The sequence below is a fragment of the Tupaia chinensis genome, unplaced genomic scaffold (assembly GCF_000334495.1).
Source record: "Tupaia chinensis unplaced genomic scaffold, TupChi_1.0 Scaffold000661_1, whole genome shotgun sequence".
In the NCBI taxonomy this organism is placed as follows: Eukaryota; Metazoa; Chordata; class Mammalia; order Scandentia; family Tupaiidae; genus Tupaia; species Tupaia belangeri.
In genome coordinates this window covers 4,249,185-4,264,055 of record NW_006160183.1, presented here as the reverse complement: position 1 = coordinate 4,264,055, position 14,871 = coordinate 4,249,185, and the positions used below count along the sequence as shown (strand labels likewise).

The following is a 14,871-nucleotide window of genomic DNA, read 5'->3' as shown; positions in this document are numbered from 1 at the left end:
CCGCCCCCCCCCCCCCTCAACTGGCCAGAGGCAGCCAAGATCAAAATCTGGGCTAATTCCTGGTCACCCACTTCTGTCTGCAGAAGTAGAATTCTGGAGCTAATATGTACACATGTTATGGTACATGCTTTGGTAGAGTACCTGAGAATATAAAATATTTTTAGCATGTAACTGCTTTTATTTCATTTTCAATGGAGATCAAAGGAGTGCTGGCCTTTTCCAATGAGCCGTGGGGCCAGTTTCATAACTGTCTTCTGGTGGTTATCCCACAGATGCCACCAAGTCCCTGCCTTCTCACCACCTAGGTCTCTAACACAAAAGAAGTGTTAGTTGGCAACTTTCCATCAGGTGTGGGCTCCACAGATGCACAAGTAGGTAATTAATTCAGGATCACAAAAACCACATTCAGCCTGCATGGCTGCAAAACCACTCAGGGAATTTCCTGTTCTCTTTAGGACAAAACGTGGGACTCCGAGTTACTGTCTTTCCCAACTCTTCCTACAGAGCCCTTTCTCTGTGCTTCCAGTGTGGACATGTTTTTAGTGTCAGCTGGTTTTCTCTGAGAGACAAATTATGTTTAAGTATCAGATTTTCTATAGTAGGAAATGATCACATCAAACTCTCTTCTAACCTGCCCCTTCAGACCTTCGGATTTCAATAAAATAATTCTAAGTGACCACTCACCTGAGAAGTATTTAAACATTTTTACAGACTCTAAAAGCTGGAACAAATGTACACACTGTGACTGAAATAGCTTTTTCAGTTACCTAGGATGAAAAATGAATGAGAATGAGCCTATGATCTGTCCGAGCTATGAATGTCAAGATAACCGTCTGTGAGTAATACTTATTCTCAAATTATACGTTAAAAATGGTAAGCCAGGAAAAACAGGCTCAGCGCAAAACGTGTGCAAGAGCGCCACCTGCTGGGTGTCTGAGGAGAGGGGCTGGGCTGTACTTGGAAAGGCAGGAAACCCTCAGTTTTTCCTAGATTAAAAATCACTAAAATGGATAAATGCATTTACTGGCATCTTAAATGAGAATCTTCTTGTTATTGTCACCAAGAAAATGACAGTAAGCAGTATGGGTACCAAATAAGTCATTTATTCATGTTCTGGCTCTTTCCCCAGGTTCCTTGTAACAGCTCAGTGTATGCTTTCACTGGGTGCAAATCAGGTTTTCCAGCATTAGTGCACGTATGTTTGGGAGAGACAGAGGGAGCTCTCAAAGGCTCCTTTAGTAGTTAGGATGGACTGTGGGACTTATGCATGCAGAAAATAAAAACAAAATGATGTGTATGAATCATTTTAAGGTTGAGTCTTAGTTCTCCCAGGACTCAACATTTGGAACATATTTCTGCTTTGCTACACTGAAATAAAATTTAGTCATCTGACTAATGGGCTGTTGGCAAGCTAATCCAGCCCCTATATGGTGCTCCCCCACCCTCCCAATAAAAAGTGGCGGGGGAAATCGTGTGTTTGCTAAAACCCAGTTCTGTGTAGTCACGTCACAGAAAATGCAGGGTGCTTAAGGCTGGGTGTTAGAGGCCCTGAGGGATGAAGGGGGCCTGCAGGTGGCCTGCACCTGGGCAGTGAATATTCAGTGTGGTAGCCTTGCTTCCTACAGTAGCTGCAATAAACGAGGCTGCCTTGAGTGAGTGAACTGAGGGAAACTGTGAGAAGTGACAGGAGACTACACTCAGAAGTGGTGGAGGCATGGAGGGGGACGTTTTCTGAATTTATGGTCGATATCTTTTCTGCTCATTCATTTCCTGCAGGAATGTTCCAGATGTACTCCCACCCTCCCCAAATGGTCTTTTCTTCAACATGCCATTTCTGCCCTTGGGAGAGTTAACAGATTCACTTCTGCAGGAGAGTCTGGAGCGCTGAGAACCAGGGTGTCTTCCCCTTCCTTTGGTCCGATCAGTGCCAACAGCCTGGAGCACGCCAAGGTCCTCTCCTCCTGAATGCGCAGCCTCGTGAACTCCACTGTCTTCACAAACTCTGCCGCCGGGGGAAGCTCTCTGAAGAGCTGAGAGAGGAGGTGGCGCTGCTCTGACACCATCATTCGCAGGTGATGGAGTGTCTCCTGACTGGGAGGACGCCAGCCAGACTTAGAGAGGAGATGGAAGAGCTGCCTGCAGAGGTATTTCACAAAGATCAGGGTCTCAGCCCAAAAGTTAACTTCTGCTTTTTCAAACAGGTAGTCGTCTTCCACCTAAATTAAAGAAAAGCCAAAAGCCTATGTCACAGGGAGTGCTGACAGGCCCCAGCCTAGACCCAGCAGAGCCCTGCCAGATGCACGAGAGGTGTGTCTCCCTCCCCCACCTGACAGAGGGCCACTTTCGCATGTCAACACCCACGTACACACGCCACTTACAGCCTTGACGGTCACCTTCTATTTTCACGCGTACGTCTCTACCAGAGAGGAATTTTTTCCCCAGATTTAACATGACCTTTGATAAAGATGTGTTTGTGGTTCAAAGCCAAGTTATTTTGGGGGCCTGGTACTAAAAAGGGGACCCCAACAAGGGAGTATGCCCTAGCCCTGAAGGTACATCTAGAAATCAGAAGAGGGAGGGAGGTGATCCCAGCAGACCAAAGAGCAAAGAATCACCAAACGTAAGACCTGGTTCTCTAACGGGGTTTCCAGGGTCCTTTCATCATGGCACTGGACCATGTCTCCCAGTTTCTCATTAACAGGCCACTCTCTGAACTCCTGGCCTGCGGGGGCAGCACAGCTAAGTCCCACACTGGGGCTGCGGGCTTTCGTTCTTGGGGTGCTTCTGCTGCTGGTCCTGCTCTTCAGTGTCCCGGTGAGTGACTGCTCCTCCACTTGGGAGCTGGTCCATTCAGCAAGTTCCCTGGAAAGACCCTACTTCTTTGGAGACACTTCGCCCTCAAACCTCACTGTGGGGATCCAGGTTAACTTCAGTGCCAACCACTGAGCACTCCACAACTAAACTCAACATCGACGGGGCCCCTTTCTAAGTTCTCCCCCACTACAGATACAAAGGCATATCACTGGAACATCTGCAGTCACCACGAGGACATCCCCAGTGGCCACGGCAGCACCCAGCAGGCAGTTGCTAAGTGGCTCCTGCTTGTACTAGCCATCCAGCAGTGTGTTTGGGGAGCCCAGGCACACCCATGGGTGCCACACCCCGGGGGCTGAGGACGTGCCAGCCCTGCTTCCCACTACCTGGAGGCCCAGGACTACCTGATGTGCATTCTCCATGCAGATGAGGTTGTCCTCCTCTCCCAACAGCCATCCTAGCAGGATGGGCAGTCCAGGGGCCAGCTGGTCCCACTGCTGGAGCAGGTCACACAGGACGGCCAGGGCGAGGGCCAGAGCGATGGAGGCGTCCACTTGGCAAGAAGCGAATTCTGTGGAGGCGAGAGAGGTGAGCCCTGAATGCGCAGTGCAGGGCCAGCCAGGGAGGTTGAAGGACGCCAGGGCAGGGAAGCAGGTGGAACAGCTCACTGCAGGCAGGCTAGCTATCCCCTTTGAGTCCCACTGTCTACACGGCTAGAGTGACTCACAGGCCCAAGCCCCACTATCTCCATGCCCCCATCCCATAGACACAGCCACCCCACCTGTGGGACTACAGTTACCTCCTCAGCCCCTCTAGGGTCACTGGAAGGACCAGGCGACTTTCCCACCACCCAGCGTCTCCTTGGCAGGCCTGCCACAGCACCCTGACTCCACTGGCTGCCCCTTCCTAGGAACACACATTCTTTCTGGGCACATTAGTCGCTAACACCTTGGAGCAAGGCATCAGCGCATTTGTCCTTAAAGGGCCAGAGAGTAAGTATTTTAGACCCTGTGGGCCTGAAGGTCTCTGTCACCACTACCAACTCTGCTGACAGCAGCTGTAGACAACATGTAAGCAGACGGTTGGCTGTGTTCCAATATAAGTTTACTTATGGACATCGAAGTTTGAATTTCAAGTGTCACAAAACATTTTGATTTTCAGCCATTTTAAAACACAGAAAGCAAACGTAGCGCAGGGCTGGACAAAGCAGCAGGTGGGCTGGATTCAGCCCTGGAGTGAGTACACTTTGGATGCTTGTTTCCTGGCTCCCAGGGCTGGAGTGGGGCTGAAGGAGTAGAATGGGGTGCAGAGAGGAAGTGGGTGCCTTGGGGAAACCAATGTTTACTTCTCCACTTGGCCTGGGACGGTCCTAAATACAGGTTTGCAGAGAGGTTTAAGGTGTTGTCGCATGTGCTAGCAGCCCTGCCCCTCCCACCCCCAACCTGGGAGAGGTCTCACACAGGGGGCTGGGATCCCCCACAAGGACAGCCAGCCTCTGGAGAGCTCTCCCGTGCCAATGCCTGCTGTCAGTGACATGCTTCTGCTGAGCCTTCGCCTTTCCCAAAGCCACACCTCCAACTTCAGCACACAGACCCACCCTGACCATTTGGCCGCGAGTGAGACCTGCTCAGGAAGAAGGTCGAGAGTCTGCACCAGAAGGCTGAGTTTCCAGGACGTTGATGACCGGTGGCCCTGCTGGGTGCCTGTTATGCATTGGGCCTTGATCAAGCGCTTTATCCCCAATCCTTCCACTATCCCATGTGTGGGTGCTACCATCCCCACTTCACAGACGAGGAATCTGGGCTCAGAGAGGCTCACCCCTCTTGCAGTCCCAGGATTCTGAAAGGCTATAAAAAATCAGGATGGGGAGCCAGCAGGAGGCAGGGGGTTAGGAGGCCTGGATCCCACATGGCCAATTATGTGGTTCAAGTCCCAGATCTGGTGACTTGAGAAACACACCAGGTGCATATGCGCATGCCCGAAATCCTGAAAAGAAAATGGAGAAGGGGGGATTGTGGCTTGGCCATCCCCTCTGGGCGTGGGGGGGAGGGAGGAGTGTTTTCTCACTTTCTCTCTCATTCAATCCCTCTGTCTCTGTCTGGTGAGCACAGGGACCCTATATTAAACTGAAAAAAATAAATCAGAATCAGCAACACATTCCATGGCGCATGCAAAGCACAGATTTAGAGAATTCACACCAGCATCCCGGATACGCAGGCGTGCGCAGTGAGCTGAGCAGGGTCAGTGAGTGGAGCAGTCAGTGACCCTACCCAGAGGCCACAGAGCAGGGCCTGGATTCACATCGGCAGCTGACATCCTCAGGGCCCTGGAGAGAGCCCCTAGGACACCTGCCTTTCGTGTCTCTACTCCCCATGCGGCTGGCTCTGCAGCCTGAAACCAGGCCCTGTACACCGGGAGAGAGTACGAGCGAGGGCGGCGGATGAGGATGAGGGGCAAAGGAGCACCCTGGCCGCGGCCCGAGCCTGTGCTGGCCGCCACCTACAGCAGGAACTTTTTACCTCCACCTGGGTCCTCTGCATACTTTTCAACTGGCTGAGAATCAGCACGGGAAGAGGGTACAATTAAGTGGCCTCTTGCAAACTCCCAAAAGAATTAAAATATACATGAGAGCAAGCAAAGGCTTCACCCAAGAGCAAAACATCAAAACATGCCTGGAATTATGAAACCTTTCCCTTTATCCTGCTTCATGTATGTAGACACTAAAATAGAGACTGGCACAAAGAAAGCTTCACTCTTACTCAGCCCTTCACTGCTCCTCCCACCTGGGAGGCAGGTGTTCTGCAGAACCTGCCAGGAAGCCCTGTGCACAAAAGTTGGGGAGTACTGGGCCCAAGTCTGCCTGGTAAGTGACGGTGCTGGGCTAAGTCTATCTCCGTGCATACACTGTCCCCTACCCTGTGGGGAGGGGCGGAGGGACAGCGAAAACTTCTAACACCTGAGATGAAGGAGTCAGACTTGGTTTTACAATTTTTATTCCGTTCATATAGCTCCCAGCTGGGGGCCATGTCCTTACTTTATGGAACCAGCAGCAGGTCAGCTTGTGTTGAGACCTTTCAAAAGAACGTACCTCCGACTCCTTCCTTACCCTCCTTTTTCTGGTCTCCTTAAGGCAAGGACTGAAAGCACCACAGAGAAAAACTTTCATCCCCCAGCAAGATTAGTGCCTGCAGCTCAGGTGACATGCTTCTGCTGGGTCCATAAAGAACACATGGGGTCCAGCAGGTGGTGTGGTCGTTCAGGTGCTGGCCTCCCACATGGCTGACTGTGGTTTGAGTCCTGGACCTGGCAGCTTGCTTTCTCATTTTCCCCATCTCTCTCTTTCTCTGGCGAGCACACAGGCCCTGTAGCAATTTTTTATTTTATTTTTTTTATTTTAAAGAATTATTTTATTTTTGGGGCTGGCAGGTGGAGTAGTGGTTAAGGGTCCTGGACTCCCAAATAGTCAACCGTGGTTCGAGTACTGGACCTGGCAGTTTGCTTTTTCATTTTTTTTCTCTCTCTCTCACTCTGTCCCTCTCTGGTCAAATTAGAATCAAAACAAATAAAGTTAAATAAAATAATTCTTTAATAAAATTTTTAAAATTTATTTTAATTTGACCAGAGAGGGACAGAGCACATACACATGCATGCATGAGAGAAAGTGAGAAAACAAGCTGCCAGGTTCAGGACTTGAACCATGGTCAGCCATGTGGGAGTCTACCTTTAACCACCATGCCACCTGCTGACCACACCTGGTAGCAAATTAAAAATAAAAAAGATAAATAAAATAAAATAATTATTTAGAAAAAGGGGACCAGCAGATGGCATAAAGGTTATGTTGCTAGACTCCCACATAGTCAACCACAGTTTGAGTCCTGAATCGTTGGCTTAAAATTCACACTGGGCATGTGTGTGTGTGTGCCCAAAATCATGAGAGGAGAATGGAGAAGAGGGATTGGGGCATGGCCACACACCCCCCCCCGGGGTTATTTCTTATTTTCTGTCTCTCTGGCATGCACTATAGTGAAAATCTCTCTCTAAAAAAAAAGAAAGAAAAGAAAAAGAGAAAGAACACATGGGGTGACCAGACATGCCACTGGGAAGGTCAGGCTGCTGCGCTGGCCCACCTGACAGATTAGATGGACTCGCTCCTGTACCAGTTTGTCATGAATCATGCTTAGGAAAGGATGGGAGGGCGAGGGGATGACAGGCACAGGATGAAATTGGTGTAATTTGGTTTGAAGTGGATCTGGATAGAGTTATAACCACCCAAACACCAACCCTGCAAGACTAGGTGAGGTGAGCAAGGATTAACTAGGGTTAGATCTCCTGTTGAGGGACCAGAAGCAACTTACCAAGGCCCTCCTCTTACTGCCCTGCCCTGCCCTGCCCTGTGACAGCTCAATCAGAACAGCCTGGGTCTCCTGGCCAAAGGCCGTGTGAAAGGGAGGCTGAGAAGTAGGAGAGGAGCTCTTCACATACACATGCAGACTGGCCACCCATCAAGGAAATGAGAAAACAAGTGACCACGCAACCACTGTGTTGTAAGAATCTGTTGTGTGCCCAGAATAGCCAAAACCATCTTGAAAAAAAAAATTTAAATTGGGAGACTCTCATTTCCTAGTTTCTAAACTTACTACGAAGCTGTACAACTCACAGCAGTGTAGTACTGGCTTATAAGGACAGACACAGATCAACAGAACAGAGAGGAGAGATGCATAAATCAATACAACTCAGTCCAGAAACAAGCTTCACATTTACTGTCGAGTGATTTTTGTAAGGGTCTCAAAAATTGGGGGAAAGAATAAGTCTTTTCAACTAATGATGCTGAAATAACTGACAAACACATACAAAAGAATGAAGATGGTTTCCTACCTACCATCATATGTAAAAGTTATCTGAAAATGTATCAAAGACCTAAATATAAGAGCTAAAACTATAGGAGCTGGCAGGTGGCATGGTGGTTAAGGCACTGTACTCCCACATGGCTGACCATAGTTCAAGTCCCATACCTGGTGGCTTGCTTTCTCACTTCCTTTCTTGCTCACTTTCTCTCTCTTTCTGCCTCTCTCTGGTGAATACATGTGTACTATAACAAAATAATAATAAATTAAATAATAATTAGAAAAACAGCTGAAACTGGGGGCCAGCAGGTGGCATTGTGGTTAAGATGCTGGACCCTTCCACATGGCCGACCACAGTTAAAGTCCTGAACCTGGTGGCTTGCTTTCTCACTTTCTCTCTCTCTCTCTCTCTGTGTATCTCTCTGGTCAAATTAAAAATAAATGAATAAATAAACTTAAATAAGTAATCTTTAAAAAAAAAAAGAGCTGAAACTAAAATTTGTGGAAGGAAAACATAGGAGTGAGCCTATGAGACCTTGGGTTAGGCAGTAGGTTCTTAGATATAACATCAAAAGCACAAACAACAAGTTAGATTTTGTCAAAATTGAAAACTTTTGTGCTTCAGAAGACACCACTGTGACAGTGAATGGCAATTCATAAAAAAAGAAAAAAATATTTGCAACTCTTAAATGGAACTTGTACCGAGAATATATAAAGAAGCCTCAAAACTCTAGAATAAAAAAATAACTCGATATAAAACTGTACAAAGGATCTGACTAACCATTCTCTGGAGAAATACAGTAGTTCTCCCTTATTCATGGGGGACATGTTCCAGATCTTCTAGTAGATGCTTTGAAACTGTAAAGTACCACACCCTCACGGCCAGCAGGTGGTGTGGAGCTTAAAGTGGTGGGTCCCATCACTGATTCTGAGATTTGAGTCCTGGACCTGGCAGTTTGCAAATCACACTGAATGCATGTGTGTGAGTGACCAAAACCCCAAGTGGAGACTGGAGGAGAAGGGATTGCAGTATGGCCACCTCCCCTGGGGGGTGATTTCTTACTTCCCCTCCTTCTCTGTCTCTCTCTAGTGAGGGCATGCTCCCTAGTTCATGAGCTTGCCCGGAAGACAGAGACAGACAGAGACGGAAAGTAAGAAATCACCCCGCCCCCCCCCCCAGGGGGGATGGCCACACTGCAATCCCTTCTCTTCTTGGGATTTTGGGCACGCACACTGGAGTAAGTTCAAGCTGCTGGGTCCAGGACTCGAGCTGCAGTTGGCGACATGGGAGTCCAACAACGTAACCATCTGCTGCACTGCCATCTGCTGCACTGCCATCTGCTGGTCCCTATACATTATTTTCTGATAACCAAGATGGTTATAAGTGACTAAGGGGTGGGACAGAGCATGTCACTCAGAAGGGTATGCAATTTAAAATGTATGAATTGGGGCTAGCCAGTGGCATGTGGTTAGAGTGGCATGTGGTTAAGACAGCTGGATCCTACATGGCTGGCTACAAGGTTTGAATCCCAGACATGGTAGTTTGGAAGACATGCCAGGCACATGTGTGTTAGTGCCCAAAATCTCAGGAGAAATGGAGAAGGGAATGCAGTGTGACCATCCCCTTTGGTGGAGGTGAAGTGCTCCCTGAAGAGGTGCCCACACTAGGCCCAGAGTGGAGACGGGTGTGTGTGGGGGGCTGCCCCGCTTGGCAACACATTGATAGGATATGGCGGGTTGCGAGAGCACAGCCCTGACGTAACTGAAGACTAGAAATTTGAAATTAGGAAAATGCAGGAAGATCATTTTTTCTCTCCTGAGGACCTCCCAGCCTTACCCAGAATCCCGAAAGTACCTTCACAGGTATTCCCCACTTCGTCCCCCAGGCTTCCCCAACCCCAAATAGATCAAACCCAGTACCTGGGAATGAGCAAATCAAGGAGTAAAAAAGACTTTTAAACTCAGAAAGTGATTTTAAGATTTATAATTGGTGCTCAAAATGTCTAGTGACCATGATTTCAAAGTTCCTGGGAATTTTCTATCTCAAAATTGAGTTTACTCCCAGCCTTCTCAAGGCCTTTCTTATCTGTCACCTGTGATCAACATTCCTCAGCCGTATCCTTGAGTTACTGTCCGCCTCCCAAAGGCTCGGGAAAGGCCTGCTTGCCCCGGCCCTATGACAGATGACAGACGTGGGTGGCTGGGCTTGGAGATGCCTGTGGACGGGGGAGGGAAAGACACACAAAAAATATCCCCCCCCCCCCCCCCCCCAGGGGGGATGGCCACACTGCAATCCCTTCTCTTCTTGGGATTTTGGGCACGCACACTGGAGTAAGTTCAAGCTGCTGGGTCCAGGACTCGAGCTGCAGTTGGCGACATGGGAGTCCAACAACGTAACCATCTGCTGCACTGCCATCTGCTGCACTGCCATCTGCTGGTCCCTATACATTATTTTCTGATAACCAAGATGGTTATAAGTGACTAAGGGGTGGGACAGAGCATGTCACTCAGAAGGGTATGCAATTTAAAATGTATGAATTGGGGCTAGCCAGTGGCATGTGGTTAGAGTGGCATGTGGTTAAGACAGCTGGATCCTACATGGCTGGCTACAAGGTTTGAATCCCAGACATGGTAGTTTGGAAGACATGCCAGGCACATGTGTGTTAGTGCCCAAAATCTCAGGAGAAATGGAGAAGGGAATGCAGTGTGACCATCCCCTTTGGTGGAGGTGAAGTGCTCCCTGAAGAGGTGCCCACACTAGGCCCAGAGTGGAGACGGGTGTGTGTGGGGGGCTGCCCCGCTTGGCAACACATTGATAGGATATGGCGGGTTGCGAGAGCACAGCCCTGACGTAACTGAAGACTAGAAATTTGAAATTAGGAAAATGCAGGAAGATCATTTTTTCTCTCCTGAGGACCTCCCAGCCTTACCCAGAATCCCGAAAGTACCTTCACAGGTATTCCCCACTTCGTCCCCCAGGCTTCCCCAACCCCAAATAGATCAAACCCAGTACCTGGGAATGAGCAAATCAAGGAGTAAAAAAGACTTTTAAACTCAGAAAGTGATTTTAAGATTTATAATTGGTGCTCAAAATGTCTAGTGACCATGATTTCAAAGTTCCTGGGAATTTTCTATCTCAAAATTGAGTTTACTCCCAGCCTTCTCAAGGCCTTTCTTATCTGTCACCTGTGATCAACATTCCTCAGCCGTATCCTTGAGTTACTGTCCGCCTCCCAAAGGCTCGGGAAAGGCCTGCTTGCCCCGGCCCTATGACAGATGACAGACGTGGGTGGCTGGGCTTGGAGATGCCTGTGGACGGGGGAGGGAAAGACACACAGAAAACCTCTTTCAAGAACAAGCTGGAGAAGAGATAATGATTCAGAGAACAGAGAGCAGTGAGGCTCTGGGTTTTCAGCCACCTAAAAAGGAGAACAGATCAACTGTGGTGGGATGGACTGAAGTGAGCCGCCAAGAAGAGCCCTGGGGTCTTCGGGGTTTTTTGAGACCTCCTGAGGCCCTGCCCAGAAAAGTTCCTTTCCTTCCAGTCCCAGCCCTGCAGAGGGGAGGGTGGAAGAGAGACTCTGGGAAGAGGCAAAGTGTTCTCACTTGCCATGAGTACTACTTCAGGGTGGTATCCCTTATCCAAAGTGCTTGAGACCAGAGTGTTTCAGGTGTTGGAGCATTTGCATATCTACCATGAGATACTTGGGGATGGAACTCAAGTCCAAACACAAATTTTATTTTTGGTCCACATACACCATACACATGCAGTTTGAGGACAGTTTCATACCATATTTTCCTGTTGCACTGTTTTGACTGTGACCTGTCATATGAGGTCAGGTGTAGAATTTTCTACTCGTGGCATCACGTCAGAGTGTGAAAGCTTTTGGACCGTGGAGCATTCTGGGTTTTGGATTTTGAGATTAGGAGTGCTTAACCTGTAGCAAAAATAATGAGCAGGCCCAGGAGCAGTGGCCAGGTGGGAGGGAGCTGCTGAGTGAGGGTGGGGGTCACATGGGAGACCTTGGTTTGGTTCATGGCCCAATCTAAATGGGCTGGTGGTGGAGGCATATGCTTGTGGTCCTAGGTGACTGGAAGGGTGGGGCAGAGAGGATCAGTAAGACCCTGTCAAAAATACAAGGGAGTCTTCAGAAAGTTCACAGAAAGTGTGTATTATGAAAATAAACCACACATGGATTTCACAATTGTTTTGCACCAACATAAATTCGTGTTTTAATATCATGTGCCTTTTTTTTGGTCATAGGGCATGTACACTCACCAGAGAGACGGGGGGGAGGGGCAGAAATCACCCACCTCATAAGGTGTGGTCATGTTGCAATCTCTACTCCCCACTTCTCTGCCCTAGGATTTTGGGTGTGCACGCATGCACACACACATGTGCGTGCGCACACGCACATGCCTGGTGTGTTTCTCAAGCTGCCAGGGCCAGGGCTCATGTTACAGTCAGCCATGTGAGATCTGGCTCCTCTAATCACTAGGCCATGGGGCCAGCCCTGCATGAACATTTTTTTTAAAATAATTATTTTATTTAACTTTTTATTTATTATTTATTCATTTGTTTATTTCAATTTGACCAGAGAGGGACAGAGTGAGAGAGAGAGAGAGGGAGAGAGAGTGAGAAAGCAAGAGAGAGAGAGGGGGAGAGAGAGTGAGAAAGCAAGCCGCCAGGTCCAGGACTTGTACCACGGTCGGCCGTGTGGGAATCCAGCGCCTTTAACCACCATGCCACCTGCTGGCCCCCTGCATGAATATTTTGAAGTTCCCTGCACAGTTTCTCTCTCATTAAACACCAAACAGCACAAAACTGACTGACAATGGCAATAACTCGTGATATAATTAATGATAACTAACCACAGAAACCATTTTACTAGTAACAATGAAAACTGCAAATAATAACCACAATGAACAGGGGAAATTACAATTGGTATAAATAAACACAAAAAATAAAGCTGACAGAATCTAAAACTGGGTTTGGTAAAAACTCTATCTTTCTTTTTTAAAAAATTTTTGCGGGACCAGCAGTTGGTGTAATGGCTATGTCGCTGGACTCCCATGTAGTTGACCATGGTTCGAGTCCCAGACCCGGTGGTTTAAACTCGCTCCAGGTACGTGTGTGCGTGCCCAAGATCCCGAGAGGAGAATGGAGGAGAAAGGACTGTGGCGTTGTCTCCCTCCTGGGTGTGTGTGTGTGGGGTAATTTCTTGCTTTGTTTCTCTGTCTCACTCTGTCTTTTTTGGCAAGAGCACATGCCCTATAGCAAAAACCTCTCAAATTTTTTTTTCCTTTTGCTATAGGGTGTATGTGCTTTCCAGAGAGGAATAGAGAAAAAGGGAAAGTGAGAAATCACCTCGAAGGGAGGATGGCCACGCTTCAGTCCCTTCTCTATTCTCTTCTTGGGATTTTGGGCATGCATGTACACATGCCCTGTGTGTTTTCCAAGCTGCTGAATCTGGGACTTAAACTGAGGAGTCAGCCATATGGGGTCCAGTGCCCTAACTGCCATACCACCTGTTGGGCCTGGTAAACCTTTTTTTTTTTTTTTTTTAATTTTATTTATTTATTTCTTTTTAAAAAGTTGACCAGAGAGAACGTGAGAAAGCAAGCCTACAGGTCTGAGACTCAACCTGCGGTAGGCCATGTGGGAGTCCAGTGCCTTAACCACACCACCTGCTGGATCCCAGTGAACCTCTTATCGACTAAAATTTCTGACCCAAATTAAATCTTCATAATTGAATTTACACAGAAAAGAGCTGATACATAAGAAAATAAGGGAGGCCCTGGTGTGATGGCATGTCAGTAGTGCAGAGTTTGCCAATGCTGGAAACCATATTGAAGATCAGGGTTGGAAGATGGATATGAGTTCATTCTGGATATGGAAGACCTTTCTTCCCACTCACGGTGAAGGTCAGTGATTCACATAGCTAAAAACGAACTTAAGGCTACCTACCAATAAGGAAGCAGGGAGGCTGGCGAGGAGACCACCACTGTTGCTAGAGGAAGAATGGTGAGCATGCACCAGGGAAGTGGCAGCAGAGATGGAGAGATCGTTCTGAGAGGTATTTAATGGAGCACAGTTGTCAGAACAGGAAACTGGATGCAGAGAGGAAGCCAATGCCACCCAGGCACCCAGCAGGGCTTCCCAGTCTGTGGGCATTCTTGCTTCCTTGACTCCAACTTACTCCCTACCCTGTGGGCAGGGTGACTTGTCTACAGCAACACCGACCTGAGTATGCCTTCTCTGAAAGTCTTCAGGGTTCCACAAAGCCTGCCTGCCCTACCTCCTTAGTATAAAAGAATTCCCGCCTGGTTCCCTTGCCCCATTGTTATGGGAATTCGTTCACAGCTCTCCATATCATTCCTCCATCCCCTGAGGGCTGGAAGTACCAGCCCTGCATGTTTTCGGTTCACATCTTCCTTCTTTCTGGGTTGCTGATCCCTTTCATGCTAAGTTTTCCCTCCTTTAGTTGAATCTTTCTCAGTGGCCCAGAATCTTTCCAGCCCGCATGCACGCATCCAGATTGTCTCTGTGTTACCAGCATCTCTTTGGTGACCTTATTCATTCCCAGAGGGACTCCTAGTACCTCAGCCCCATTCCTTCCGTTTCTTCCCAGATCTAGCGGAATAGGGAGAGTGTGCCAGTTTTTACTGTCTCTGGGGGTGGAAAGGGTGACACATGCCTGTTACTCCTTGTCAGAGCAGAACCTAGGGAGAATGTTCTTCCAGAAAGGACCTCTGGGCCCAGCTACAGGAACACAATAGGTCATGTGCTGAACTGCAGCACTAGAACCACCTGGTGGCTATGGGTTCAGACCCCTGGTTGGCCTGAAACGTATCATGGGGGGAAACTGCTGGAAGAATGGGCAAAAGGGATTAAGGCATGACAAGACCAGGATGAAAATGCTTCTCCCTCTGTGTGCACGCTCTATCATAAATTAAATAAATGAAAACAGCAGCCCCGACAGGTGGTGTGGTGGTTAAGGTGCTGAACTCCCACATGGCTGACCATGGTTTGAGTCCCAGACCTGCTGGCATCTTGCTTTCTAACTTTCTTTCCTTTTTTTTTTTTAAGAGAGGTTTTTGGGGGACCGGCAGGTGGCGTAGTGGTTAAGGTGCTGAACACTCCCACATGGCTAACCATGGTTTGAGTCCTGGACCTGGTAGCTTACTTTCTCACCCCCCCCCCGGTCAAATT

At 48.3% G+C, this 14,871-nt stretch overlaps 1 protein-coding gene and 1 long non-coding RNA gene across 3 annotated transcripts in view; one reads left to right on the top strand and one right to left on the bottom strand.

Moving 5' to 3' along the window:
• The window catches only part of LOC102474319 (uncharacterized), a 3,858-nt gene extending 1,956 nt beyond the window's left edge, over positions 1-1,902 (top strand). Inside the window, exons 2-3 of one of the 2 annotated variants that reach the window (XR_003551293.1) lie at positions 764-835; positions 1,777-1,902. This is a non-coding gene — a long non-coding RNA (uncharacterized LOC102474319). Of the gene's footprint in view, positions 1-711; positions 836-1,776 lie in introns of both variants that reach the window. The other variant, XR_001371242.2, reaches the window with a different exon arrangement.
• The window catches only part of LOC102475023 (thyroid adenoma-associated protein), a 231,804-nt gene continuing 218,014 nt past the window's right edge, over positions 1,082-14,871 (bottom strand). Inside the window, exons 11-12 of the mRNA XM_027776319.1 lie at positions 3,219-3,385; positions 1,082-2,216 (exon numbers count right to left, since the gene is read on the bottom strand). Of these exons, the coding sequence (XP_027632120.1) occupies positions 1,821-2,216; positions 3,219-3,385 (563 nt within the window). The 3' untranslated portion in view covers positions 1,082-1,820. The remainder of the gene's footprint in view (positions 2,217-3,218; positions 3,386-14,871) is intronic.